Raw genomic sequence first — 12,596 nt, 5'->3', positions numbered from 1 at the left:
CTTGGCAACCACCAGTCTATCCTCTATGTCCCCGATTCTATTTCTGTTTCATAGATAGGTTCATTTGTGTCATATTTTAGATTCCACATATAAGTGATAATCATATGGTATTTGTCTTTCTCTTTCTGACTTACTTCACTTGGTATGATAATCTCTGGTTGCATCCATTGAAACACATTCTTTTTAAAAACACAGGCCTAGCCTAGGATATTGTGGGTTGGGTTCCAGACCACTACAGTAAAGTGAAGATCACAATAAAGTAAGTCACATGAATTTTTTGGTTTCCCAGTGCATATAAAAGTTATGCTTACACTATACTGTAGTCTATTAAGTGTGCAATAGCATTATGTCTAAAAAAACACTTTAAGTAAAATGTACATACCTTAAGTAAAAAATATTTTCTTGCTAAAAAATGCTAACCATCATCTGAACCATCAGCGAGTCGTAATCTTTTTTGCTGGTGGAGGGTCTTGCCTCAATGTTGATGGCTGCTGACTGCTCAGGGCAGTGGTTGCTGAAGTGTGGGGTGGCAGTTTCTTAAGAGAAGACTCTTCGTTTCACTTGAATACCTAGAGGTCATTGTAGGGTTATTAACTGGCCTAATTTCAATATGGTTGTGTTGTTGTATGTCAGGGAATAGGGAGGCCCAACGAGCGGGAGGGAGATGGGGAATGGCTGAGGGGTGGAGCAGTCAGAACACACATTTATCCATTAAGTTCACTGTATGGGCATATGGGCGTGGTTCGTGACCCCAAAACAATGACAATAGTAACATCAAAGATCACTGATCACAGATCACCATAACAAATACAGTAACACTGAAAACGTCTGAAATATCGCAAGAATTACCAAAATGTGACACAGAGACGTGAAGTGAGCAAACACTGCTGGAAAAATGGTGCCAATAGACTTGCTTGATGCAGGGTTGCCACAAACCGTCAATTTGTAAAAATTGCAATATCTGCAAAGCACAACAGAGTGAGGCGAAATAAAATGAGGTATGCTTGTACTCAACAACAACACGTGCTCTTGGTTTTAAAGACTTTAGAAACATATCCAGTGAAAGTGGACGCTGCTGGGATCCTGCTCCACCCTCCTGGGGTGCCTCTGACAGTGGAGAGGTCTCCTTCTGCACAGATGTGAATTGCAAGACAGGGTTTGCTTTGACAGGAATGGCATAAGAAACCTCTGCGTTGTTCTGCCTCTTCTGGAGATGCTCTCTCCTCCCCTCTCTGCCGGTCCTGTGCTGGCTCTTCCTGCTCTCTAACTGGGAGAGTTCCTCTGGATTCCGGCTCAGGCTCCCTTCTCTTATAAACTCTCTGTCTTTGTAGGGGATTTCATCTCCTCCCATGGCTTCAAATACCCCTAATATGCCACCACCTCCCCTGTTTTGATCTCCAGCCCAGACCCTATGTATCCAGGTGCTGACTTGTTGCCACAGGATGCCTGGAACCCAGTGTGTTCAAATGCACTCATGATCTGCCCCTTGAGAGGGGCCCCTGGGCCTGCTGGGCGAGGAGTCCCCCTCAGACATCTAACCCCACATCCCCATGTGCAGTCCCTCACCAAGTTTGCCAGCCATGCCTACAGATGACACCACCCTCCTTTCTATGCAGCCTGTCCTGCTTCCCAGGGAGGTTGTGACTGTCTCCCAGAATTCTCCTAGGCCCTTCCTTGGTCCATTTTCACACGGTAGCCACAGTGACATGCATTTAGACCTTGCATTCAAAATGCCCATCTGATCATGTCCTTTTCCCTCTTGAGACCCCTCAAACTGTTTCCCACCACTGGCAGGGTCAAATATAAATCACATCAGCCTTCTTGGTCTCCCTGTTGGCTCTGCCTGCATCCCTCCAAGCTCATCGTCCCCCACGGTGGTCACCCTGCCCAGGCCACCCCAGCGTTCTCTGTTCCTCCCCCAGGCTGAGTACATTCTTGCCTCAGAACCTCCGCACAGGCCACTTCTCCTACCAGAAACATTCTTTCCTTCCCTTTCAGCCTGGCCCAGGCCTCCTATGGGGCTCAGCTTAAATTTCTTTCTTTCTTTTTCTTTTTAAAATTGAAGTATAGTTGATTTACAGTACTGTGTTAGTTTCAGGTGTACAGCAAAGTGGTTCAGTTATTCATATATATGTATATATCTATATTCTTTTTTTCAATTCTTTTCTATTATGGTTTATTATAAGATACTGAATATAGTTCCCTGTGCTATACAGTAAATCCTTGTTGTTTACCTGTTTTATATGCAGAAGTATGCATCTGTCAATCCCATACTCCCAGTTTATTCCTCCCTCCCTTCCTTCCCCTTTGGAAGCCATAAGTTTGTTTTCTGTATCTGTGAGTCTGTTTCTGTTTTGTAAATAAATTCATTTGTATCATATTTTAGATTCTACATATAAGTGATATCATATGGTATTTGTCTTTCTCTGACTTATTTCACTTAGTATGATAATCTCTAGGTCCATCCACATTGCTGCAAATGACAGAATTTCATTTTTTTATGGCTGAGTAATATTCCATTGTGTGTGTGTATGTGTGTTTATATATATATATATACACACCACATCCTCTTTATCCATTCATCTGTTGATGGACACTTAGGTTGCTTCCATGTCTTGGCTATTGTAATGGTGCTGCTGTGAACATTGGGGTGCATGTATCTTTTCAAATTAGAGCTTTTGTCCTTTCCAGATATATGCCCAGGAGTGAGATTGCTAGATCATATGGTAACTCTATTTCCAGTTTGTTAAGGAACCTCCATACTGTTTTCCATAGTGGCTGCACCAATTTACATTCCCACCAACAGTGTAGGAGGGTTCCCTTTTCTCCACACCTCCTCCTCAACTTAAATTTCTGACCTTCAGAAAGCTGTCCGTCACCCCCTCACATCCAGGTTTCCCCATCCCACATTCTCTAGTATCCCGTACTTTTTCTCCATGGCTCTTATCCATTTGTAATCCTATTATTATTCAGTGTTCATTCATTCCTCCCCTTCTTTCCCATCTGCCTGAAACCTCCACAGGGTCAGAGACCCTGTCTGCTTTACTCACCACTTGTTTTCATTAGCACTTGTCTCAAAGCCTGGCAACTCAATAGATGCTCGAGACACACTTGCCAATTCAGCATCAAGGTGTCTTCTCCACTGAAGTGCTGTGGTTAAGAGCTGGTGTGCTAAAGTCAGACGGTCCTGGGTTAGAATTCTAGCAGTGCCACTTGTAAGCCGTGTGACTTTGGACAAGTCACTTAAGGCCTCTCTGAGCCTCTGTTTCCTGCCTCATAAGATTAATATGACGATGAAATAAGAATGTCTATAAAATATTTAATGCAGTGGCTGGCATACAGTAATCCTTTAATGAATGACAATGGTTATTATTTAAATAATTTTAATCAAAGCTAAACCACAGGTCCCCAAAGTGTTACCATTGCTGCTTCCTCTCACCTCTTGGGTGAGGCAGGGAGCAAAGCCACATTTTCATAACTGCTCAGACGTGGGGTCTTTGGAAGCAAGCTGTGATGACAGCAGTTCCAGATCTGGAGGTGGACCTTTGTGTCTCCCTCTGCTACTCACTGGCTGTGTCACCAAGGCAAGTGGGTTTCTTTGAACTCAATTTGTCCTCTGTAAAATGTGGCCTATAAATATTTCATAGGATAGTTATAGGCATTGCATGAGATAATGCACATAAATACCTCATGCTTAAAAGTTGCTACGTTAAAATTACAGTCTTTTTTTTTTTTTTAAAGAAGGATATTTATTTTACTTTTTTTTTTTTTTTTAAAGGAATTCCTTTATTTTTATTTTTTATTTATTTATTTATGGCTGTGTTGGATCCTAGCCTCCGTGCGAGGGCTCCCTCCAGTCGCGGCGAGCGGGGGCCACCCCTCACCGCGGCGCGCGGGCCTCTCACCACCGCGGCCCCTCCCGTTGCGGAGCACAGGCTCCAGACGCGCAGGCCCAGTAGCTGTGGCCCACGGGCCCAGCCGCTCCGCGGCATGCGGGATCCCCCCAGACCAGGGCCCGAACCCGCGTCCCCCGCACCGGCAGGCAGACTCCCAACCACTGTGCCACCAGGGAAGCCCAAAATTACAGTCTTATTACAAACTTGGGATGGCTAAAGATGGCCCTGTGTCTCCTACCGTGCTTCCAAACTGCCACCTTCTTGATCATGGAGGGTCAGGCTTGAGTTTGAAAGCTGGTTCTGCCTCCTACTTGCTGCATAGCCTCTCTGAGCATGTTTCCTTCTCTATAGGATGGAGCTAATACCATCTGGTGGTGTATTGTAAGGAGTAAATAAAAGAGTGAATCTAAAGCAAGGGTTGGGGACTTCACTGGCAGTCCAGTGGCTAGGACCCTGTGCTTCCACTGCAGGGGGCACGGGTTTGATCCCTGGTCGGGGAGCTAAGATCCCACAAGGTGTGCGGCAAGGCCAAATAAATAAATACATACATACATAAATAAATAAGTAAAGCAAGGGTTGGCAAACAATGGATGGTGGGACTTGTAGAGTTTTATTGGACCACAGCCATGCTCATTCTCTTATGCATTATCTGTGGCTGCTTTGGTGCTACAAAGACATTTGAGTAGTTGTACAGAAACTATATGGCCCACAAAGCCTAAAATATTTACTCTCTGGCCCTTCATGGAAAAAGTTTGCCAACACCTGATGTAAAGCCTCTCATTCAGTGCCTGCTTGTGGTCGGTGCTCTGTGGCCATGGTTGCTTTCACCATCATCATTATCATTGTCTGGATCATTAATGCAGCAATCAGGTGGAGCACCGTTCTGGAAAGGTGAGGAAGAGGAGGCCCTGTGGGGAGAGGGCCTTGCTGGAGCCACCCAGCACCATGCCATGCACAGAGCAGGTGTTTGGATGTTGGATGACCTGTGTCAGAAAGACTATTGGTCTGGTGAACTTTCTAATACATCAAGTGATAGTCTCTAAACATTTAAATCTGCTAGGAAAATGTGTCAGAAACCTGTTTTCAGGGCTACCATGAATCTGTAGAGTGCCTTTGTGTGAATTAGAAAATGTATCCTTTCCTTAAGACACTTAATCGTTGTAAATAAATATACTGATTTTGTTAGAGCAAGATGCTTTACTGTTAGGAAGTCATAACAAACATACAAATCTACCATGTATTCTCTGAACGGGACCCCTCCCTCCCTAGGACTGCAGTAAACCACCCACACAGCTGTACATGGCAGCCCTGCCTGTCAATGGTGAACCAGCGTGCGTCCTGATTTTTGTATACCTGTTGTCTAAAAGTGAGGCCCACTTTTTATGGACCTCCCCAGGCACAGCCATGACTTTGCGCCTCATCTGTGCTTCCTTGGCCTCTGTGGGCCCAGCAGGCTTTGGTGCTTCCTCACCACCACCTTTGGGATCCCACAGGCAGAGATGGAGTTGGTCCAGCATATTGGTGTCCCCGCCAGTAAGATCATCTACGCCAACCCCTGTAAGCAAATTGCACACATCAAGTATGCTGCCAAGCATGGGGTCCGGCTGCTGAGCTTTGACAACGAGATGGAGCTGGCAAAGGTGGTAAAAAGCCACCCCAGTGCCAAGTAAGCTGAGAAGCACTCATGTGGGAGGCTGGGCTGCGTGTGAGGGCAGAGGGAGTGGGAGGAATGGGGCCGGGGCTGAGGACCCTGCCTTGGACCCGGCCAGAGTCACAGGAGTTTGGGGCAGGCACTCCTGGACTGGACCCAGGATGTAGAGCCTGACTAGGACAGAGGTAGAAATGATGGATTACAGGCCAGGCAGAGCAAAGCCCACGGTACTACGGAGGTCAAAGTCACGGCAGAGGAAGCAAGAGGGGGTGGTTGGGGAAGTTTCACAGAGGAGGTGGCATTTAAGGAGGGCCTTGAGGAGTGACCAGCATCTGGGGAGGGCCTAAACAGTGTGTCAGAGTGAACTGCGTGAGCAAACGCATGGAGGCCAGAAGCAGCATGGGGCATTTGAGGCATAAGCAGAAATTTGGTGTGGCTGGAACATACCATGTGCAAGGGGAGAAGGAGAAGTGAATGACGCTTGTCACAGGGCAGGGACCCCAATGCACGTGGGCTTTGGGAGGGGTCAGGGCTGGACATCTTGCTCAGGCTGTGCCTCTTACCTGGTCACTGGACACCCTGGGGAGCCAGATGGCGGGCCACTCTAGTTCACCCAAAGCAGCTTCCATTTTGTCTGTTTTACATATTGGGGATATCGGGGTTCTCAATAAGACTGTGTTTAAAAAATGGTCCCCCCGATACAAGAGAAGTTGGAAAAGCCTGGCTGGTGTTAAGGCTGATTCGGAGAAGTGGGGCTGCCCAGAGGAGAACTGGTGAGGTTGGGACCAAGGCAGGGCCCCAGGGAAGGGCCCAGGGACATTTAGGGAATGGATTGGACAGGACTCAGAGGCTGACTGGCTGTGCAGGGAGAGGAAGGGGTCCAGGGGCTTGTGGGGTTGGGTAGCTCTGAGCCATGGGGGTTCACGCCCCTTGACTTGGAGAAGGCTTGGTCGGGGGCGGGGTGGGGGGGTGAGGCCTGGCGCCCCCCGCAGAGGTGCTGCGTGTCTCCTCAGGATGGTTCTGTGCATTGCCACCGATGACTCCCACTCCCGGAGCCGCCTGAGCCTCACGTTCGGAGTGTCGCTGCAATCCTGCAGACACCTGCTTGAAGATGCCAAGAGGAACCACGTAGAGGTGGTGGGTGTGAGGTGAGTGCCCAGGAGCCCCGCCATGACCACCCACGCCCGCTGCCCACTGCCTCTTTCCCAGGACTTCATCAACTCTGTGTGAGGCCTCCCTCAGTGTCTCCAAGGAGGGCCTGTCCCTGGGCCTAGAATTCTGCCATTTGAGAGCTTCCTCCCTTTGGAAAGAAGGTTTGGAGTGTCCCACTGCCCCAACCCCACAGTCTGCAGAAGGTCCTGTCCCAGGAGGTTCCAGGAGGGACCTGGCTTTGCAGGAGTTTTCCCAGCCTGAGGCCAAATGTCGTCCAGGCACACCTTGGCTCTGCCTCTTTTCTGGTAGGGGATATGGAAGAAGCAAGAACTATGACCTAACAATATAGCTTTCCTTTTTTTTGCACTTAGGTTGGCCAGGCACTCTGCTAAATGCTTCATGGACACTATCCCATAATTGTGGGATCTTATCCCCACTTTATAGACGGGGAAACTGAAGCACAGCATGTCAGACTGCTGAGTGAGATGTACATCAGATGTGGCTGAATCTGGGGCCCTAGCCCTCACCCCAGAAGGCTCAGCCCCGGGGGCAGCATGGAGGGATGGGGGGGTGGCGCCAAGTGCCAAGGGACCTTGGATCTAGTCTCCTGTCCACTCCTCACTTGCCACATGGCCCTTGGCAGCCCATTTAACCTTTTATGCCCACAGTCACTACACCTGGAAAATGGGCACAGCATCCAGTGTGCTCGGCCAAGGTTGCTCCTGGCTGGGACTGAGGTGGTGGTACTTGGGCCCCTGTGTGTAAGCCGAGGCTCTTCCTCCCTTCCCAGTTTTCACATTGGCAGTGGCTGTCCTGACCCTCAGGCCTACGCTCAGTCCATCGCAGACGCCCGGCTTGTGTTTGAAATGGGTGCTGAGCTGGGCCACAGGATGCACATCCTGGACCTTGGCGGTGGCTTCCCTGGAGTGGAGGGGGCCAAAGTGAGATTCGAAGAGGTAACCCTGGGATCGCAAGTGTCACACTGGGCTTGGTGGGGGTGGGGATGGGGGCGGGGAGGGTTATAATGATCCCAGGAAGCCCACTGGGAGTGGGTCCCATGTGCTACATGCTGTGCTTAGTGCTTTACCTGGATTATATTATTATTAACCCTATGTTACAGCTGAGCAAACTGAGGCTCGCAGACGTTACTTCACTTCCTGAGTCCACGGCAGAGCCGGTTGCGTACCCAGCTCTGCCTGACTCCGTCCATGCACCTATTTGAGGCTTAACCAGGCCATATTTGCATAAGTCATAAGGCTTTCTGAGGGTCTGGGTGTGCCCTATTCACCCTCCGGCGGACTGATGAGAAGTCAAGTGGGCAGGGGAAGGAAAAGCCAACCTTCTGTCCACTCCTAGTCCGTCTGTCTCCTCCCATCTGGAAGGTGAAATCAGGAAAAACGTGTCATTGCAATCCCGACTGGAACCACTAGGGGTCGCTTTTCCTTAGTAAGTGCCTTGTCCTGGAATACTCACATCTTGGGACTGAATTTAAGAAAATAATACGTGATGGACACTAAGAATTAGCTTCAAAGATGAGCATTGCAGCATTCTTCATAACAGAAGTCCAGTGGACTTCCTTGGTCCATATAGCACTCAGGGATTGGTTAAATTATGGTATATTCTTATGGTGAAAACATTTACACACATGGGGAGGTCATTCAGTTTATTGAGTGAAACAGTTTATAAAAACATATAATTATAGCTCTATCATGTTTATAATAAAAAAATCAGGTTTTTAGGTTTGTATGAAAAGGAATTAAAGGAGCTACTCCAAAAAGTTAACACTGATTAGGTTAATCTGGGTAATAGAATTAGGGGTGACTTTGATCTTCCTTTTCCTTCTCTGTAGTTTCTATTTAAAAAATGTGTTATTTAGCATATTGGTTATTTAGGAAAGAAAAATCCACGTCAGGGCTTCTGGAATCTGAGTACCAAGTGTTAGATTAAGAGTGTCTTTTCCCACTGTAGGGTCATTGAAGGGTGATTTACACAGGTGTGAGGGTCTTGACCCAGCTCTGTCTCTGCCTACCTTCTTCTCCAGCTGTCCGTGGTTACCAGCTGGGGTAACCTGAAATCAGAGAGGCTTTCAAGAAATAGACTTGGAGCTGCAGCAAGTCTTCAGCATAAATCCCACATTTCAAACATGTAATTGTCCCCCATCCTCTCAGATTTCTTCTGTGGTCAACTCAGCCTTGGACCTGTACTTCCCGGAGGGCTGTGGTGTGGACATCCTTGCCAAGCTGGGGCGCTACTATGTGACCTCGGCCTTCACCTTGGCAGCCAGCATCATTGCCAAGAAGGAGGTTCTTCTGGAACAGCCTGGCAGGGAGGGTAGGTGCCAGGTGGGCAGCAGAGCCCCATTCTTCCCTAAAGCCAGGGACAGTGGCTGGCTGAGCCGGGTCTGATTTTAAGGGGTGGGGGAATCTGGAAAATGGGTCCTTGCTTTAGGGAAATTTACAATCAAGTCTCCTCACCCCAGGACACTCTTTAGCATCTTTTTTTTTCCTATGCATGTTTATATTTTGTGAAGATTGAGATCAGAGCAACCTTAGGGAGAACAGATGCTTTATTAACCCTATTGTACAAATGAAGAAATTGAGAGCCAGAGAGAATACAGGTGAATTGCTTAATTGCTAGTAAGTGGTAAAGCCTGCATTTCACCCCATGTTTGTCTTCTCTTCAAAGTACAGGCTCTTACCCACCCTACTGCTTCTCACAACATTTTGAAAGTAATTAATGACAACTTATATTTGTCTAAGCCCACTTTATAGACGACAGAACGTAGGCACGGAGAGGTTGAGTCACTAGCCCAAGATCACACAGCTGATAAGGGGCAGTGCCAGGGTTCAAGTCCAGGCTGGGCTGACTCAAGGCTCTTCTGTCCACACTGCCAACATCAGCGCTCTTCCCTGACCTTCCAGATAGATCAGTCCTCCCAGCAGCCTCTTGAGTGAGAGGTCTGACTCTGATCTTGGGGCTTTTTTCTCTGCTCTGGGACCCCCAGGCAGGAGAGGCTGAGGTCAGTGTGCTCTTCCTTGGAGAGGGGTGGTGGGCTCCAGGTGGAAGGTCTTCTGTGTGTGTGTGTGTAGGGATGGAATTCTGGCCTCCTTTACACATCTGGGGGATTATACTTTCTAGTCCAGCCGGGAGACCTGGCTTCTCATTCCAGCTCATGCACTGCCCCATCGTGTGCCTCTGAGCAGGTGGCTTAACCTCTTGGGGTCTTGAGTTTGGGTGGGCTGCTCTCCTGCCTTTGCTGGGGCGTTGAGGCGCTCCGATGCAGGCAGGGAGTGTGTCCTGGGCAGGGTTGCTCAGCTGCAAGGTGTTTCCAACACAGTAGTGAACCTCCTCTCACAGGAGGAGGCTGGCCACCTCATAGCCGAGGAAGGGGCAGCCCTCTTGCTTCAGTAGCTTGTCCCCTTGCTGAGCCCGCCATTGTTCCAACCCCTCATGTGCTGCTTGTGCCGCCCCGCCCCCTCCCCTCCCCTCCCCCTCCCCTCCCCTCCCGCTCCCCTCCCCTCCCTGCAGAGGAAAACGGTTCCGCCCCCAAGACCATCCTGTACCAACTCGGTGAAGGCGAGTATGGAATCTTCAACTCAGTCCTGTTTGACAACACCTGCCCTACCCCCATCCTGCAGAAGGTAAGCCTACCCCACTGGGCCTGTTTTCAATTGGGTGGGTGCATTTAAATAACATTTGTGTGTGTGTATTGTTATCTAATTTTTAAAAAGTAACACATTCATTGTGGAAAACAGACAATAAGAATGAAGAACGTTATCACCCATAATTCCACCACAGAGATAGACTCTTTGAACATTAGATTTCTTTTCAATCTTTTAAAAAATGTATTATACTTTTTTCCCATAAAGTTGGGATCATATCAATTTGTAACCTGATTTTTTTCCCACTTAATATGGGGTGTAGCTCTTTGCATTGCCATTAACCAATCTTTGACAACACGCTTCTTGATGACTACGTAATATTTTAGCCAATCTAACTCTAGTGATTGTCCGTTTGGTTTCCTGTTTTTGAGCTTTGTCGGTCTATCTTGACATCCATCTCTGATCACTGCTCTGGGGTAAATTCCTAGAAGTAAAAATTCATCTTTAATGAGTTTTCCATGTTAACAAGGGAATAGGAATAGACAGAACTTTCCTTCTAGCCTGCAGAATCCAGCCCAGGGCCTCTGGCAGCTTTAGCAGGCGTTGTTAAGAGGGGAAAGAAAATCAGACACACTTGTAAGATTTTCACATCTCCAGGCCTTTGTGTGGTCTTGCTTTGGGAAGGAAACTTAAGTGCCTAACTAGCACCTAGACCATCGTGAGCTTTCAATATGTGTTTTTGTTTTTCTTTCCGTTTCCATGCTGACTAGTTTTTCCAGAGGCAATCAGATGTTAGCTCCTCTTTGTAGCTCTTCCTGCCCCTCCTCTACTGCTGGCAGAGGGAACCCCTCTCTCCTCCAGGCGTCCCTACCCCACCCGCGACTCGATGGATATTCATTCCATAGCTGCCTTGTCTGAGTAAGCCTTCCCGACGTGCTCAGGAATTCAGTTTTCTACGGTGATGCACTAGCATTGCCTGCATTCCTGTGGTCTCCCACATCCTACCACACAGAGGAAGCACCAGGCCTAGGCCAGCCAAGCCCCGGGCTACACAGCAGGCAGCAGCTGCTTCCCGGTTACTCTCCCTTCCAGTCCCCCTCCCAGTCCCGGTTCCGCTCCCTTCTTTCTGTGGCAGGCCGTCCCTGGCCCTCTCCCCATTCCCTTCATCAGCTCCGCAGACGAGCGAGCGGGGCTGTAGTCCCAGCCCAGCCCCACACCTGCTCCAGGCGCTCTGGCTGATCAGTCTCTAGCTGGTGTTCCTGACTTGGGCTCCAGGATGTTACTGACCCTCTCTGTGGTCTGTGCTGCTCCTCCTCTGGTGGGTGCTGAGGTTTCTTCTTCAGGCTGTCAACCACTTAGGAGTCCTGCCACGTGACCATACCCAGGGTGGGGCCCCCGGTGTGGCCGTGGAGACAGACACCGTGTAGGTGACAGCACACATAGTTAGCTACAGTTGTGCTGGGAGTGTGTCAGAGGGACCCAGCCTGGCCAGGGGTATCTGTACTTTCTTCCCCAAGGAAGGTGCCCCTCACTAGCCAGGATGGCAGCTTTGTACCCTGCTCTTCATGCCCAGGCACTTTGTTTTTGGACCTCAGGTAGAAAAACTCATATTAAACATAATCCTTGGTTCAGGGTTTTCTTCTCATCATTGGAATATGCATGACTCCTTTTTGTTTCTTTTCTTTTACTTTTTAAAAATTCAACAAATATTTGAGTACCCTCCACATGCAAGGCATTGTGCCGAGGTCTGCAGAAGACAGTAGGTGAGGAAGAATTGCCTGTGTCTTGGAAATACAATCCCGCTGGGTAGAAACACACGTGTGTGTGTGTGTGTGTGTGTGAGAGAGAGAGAGAGTAGTACACAAACTACAACAGTGTCATGAGAAAAGTACAAAAACTACAGAACAAATGTTATTGATGTTTTTTCAAAAATATTTTAGTAGTTGTCACTAAAAGATAAGGACTTAAAAAAAGAACACAGTAACATCACCAAACTGAAAAATGAGCAGTTCCATAGTATCCCCTGTCATCTAGTTGGTGTTCAGATCTCCCGTCATAAACGGTTTTTTAAAAAATTAATGAATGAATGAATTAATTAATTTTTTGGCTGTGTTGGGTCTTCGTTTCTGTGCGAGGGCTTTCTCTAGTTGCGGCGAGCGGGGGCCACTCTTCATCGCGGTGCGCGGGCCTCTCACTATCGCGGCCTCTCTTGTTGCGGAGCACAGGCTCCAGACGCGCAGGCTCAGTAGTTGTGGCTCACGGGCCCAGTTGCTCCGCGGCATGTGGGATCTTCCC

The 12,596-nt window shown here is 48.5% G+C and overlaps 1 protein-coding gene across 8 annotated transcripts in view; it reads left to right on the top strand.

The window, feature by feature from the left end:
- Positions 1-12,596, top strand: part of AZIN2 (antizyme inhibitor 2) — a 58,761-nt gene that overhangs the window by 6,629 nt on the left and 39,536 nt on the right. For 7 of the 8 annotated variants that reach the window (XM_082352659.1, XM_082352660.1, XM_082352658.1 and 4 more), the window contains 5 exons: positions 5,390-5,562; positions 6,561-6,695; positions 7,490-7,655; positions 8,868-9,030; positions 10,228-10,340. In XM_082352659.1, coding sequence (XP_082208785.1) covers positions 5,390-5,562; positions 6,561-6,695; positions 7,490-7,655; positions 8,868-9,030; positions 10,228-10,340 — 750 coding nt within the window. Of the gene's footprint in view, positions 1-5,349; positions 5,563-6,560; positions 6,696-7,489; positions 7,656-8,867; positions 9,031-10,227; positions 10,341-12,596 lie in introns of all 8 variants that reach the window. The other variant, XM_082352663.1, reaches the window with a different exon arrangement.

This window comes from Balaenoptera borealis (assembly GCF_965194805.1).
Source record: "Balaenoptera borealis genome assembly, chromosome: 1".
In the NCBI taxonomy this organism is placed as follows: domain Eukaryota; kingdom Metazoa; phylum Chordata; class Mammalia; order Artiodactyla; family Balaenopteridae; genus Balaenoptera; species Balaenoptera borealis.
This window is presented reverse-complemented; position numbering and strand designations above follow the sequence as displayed.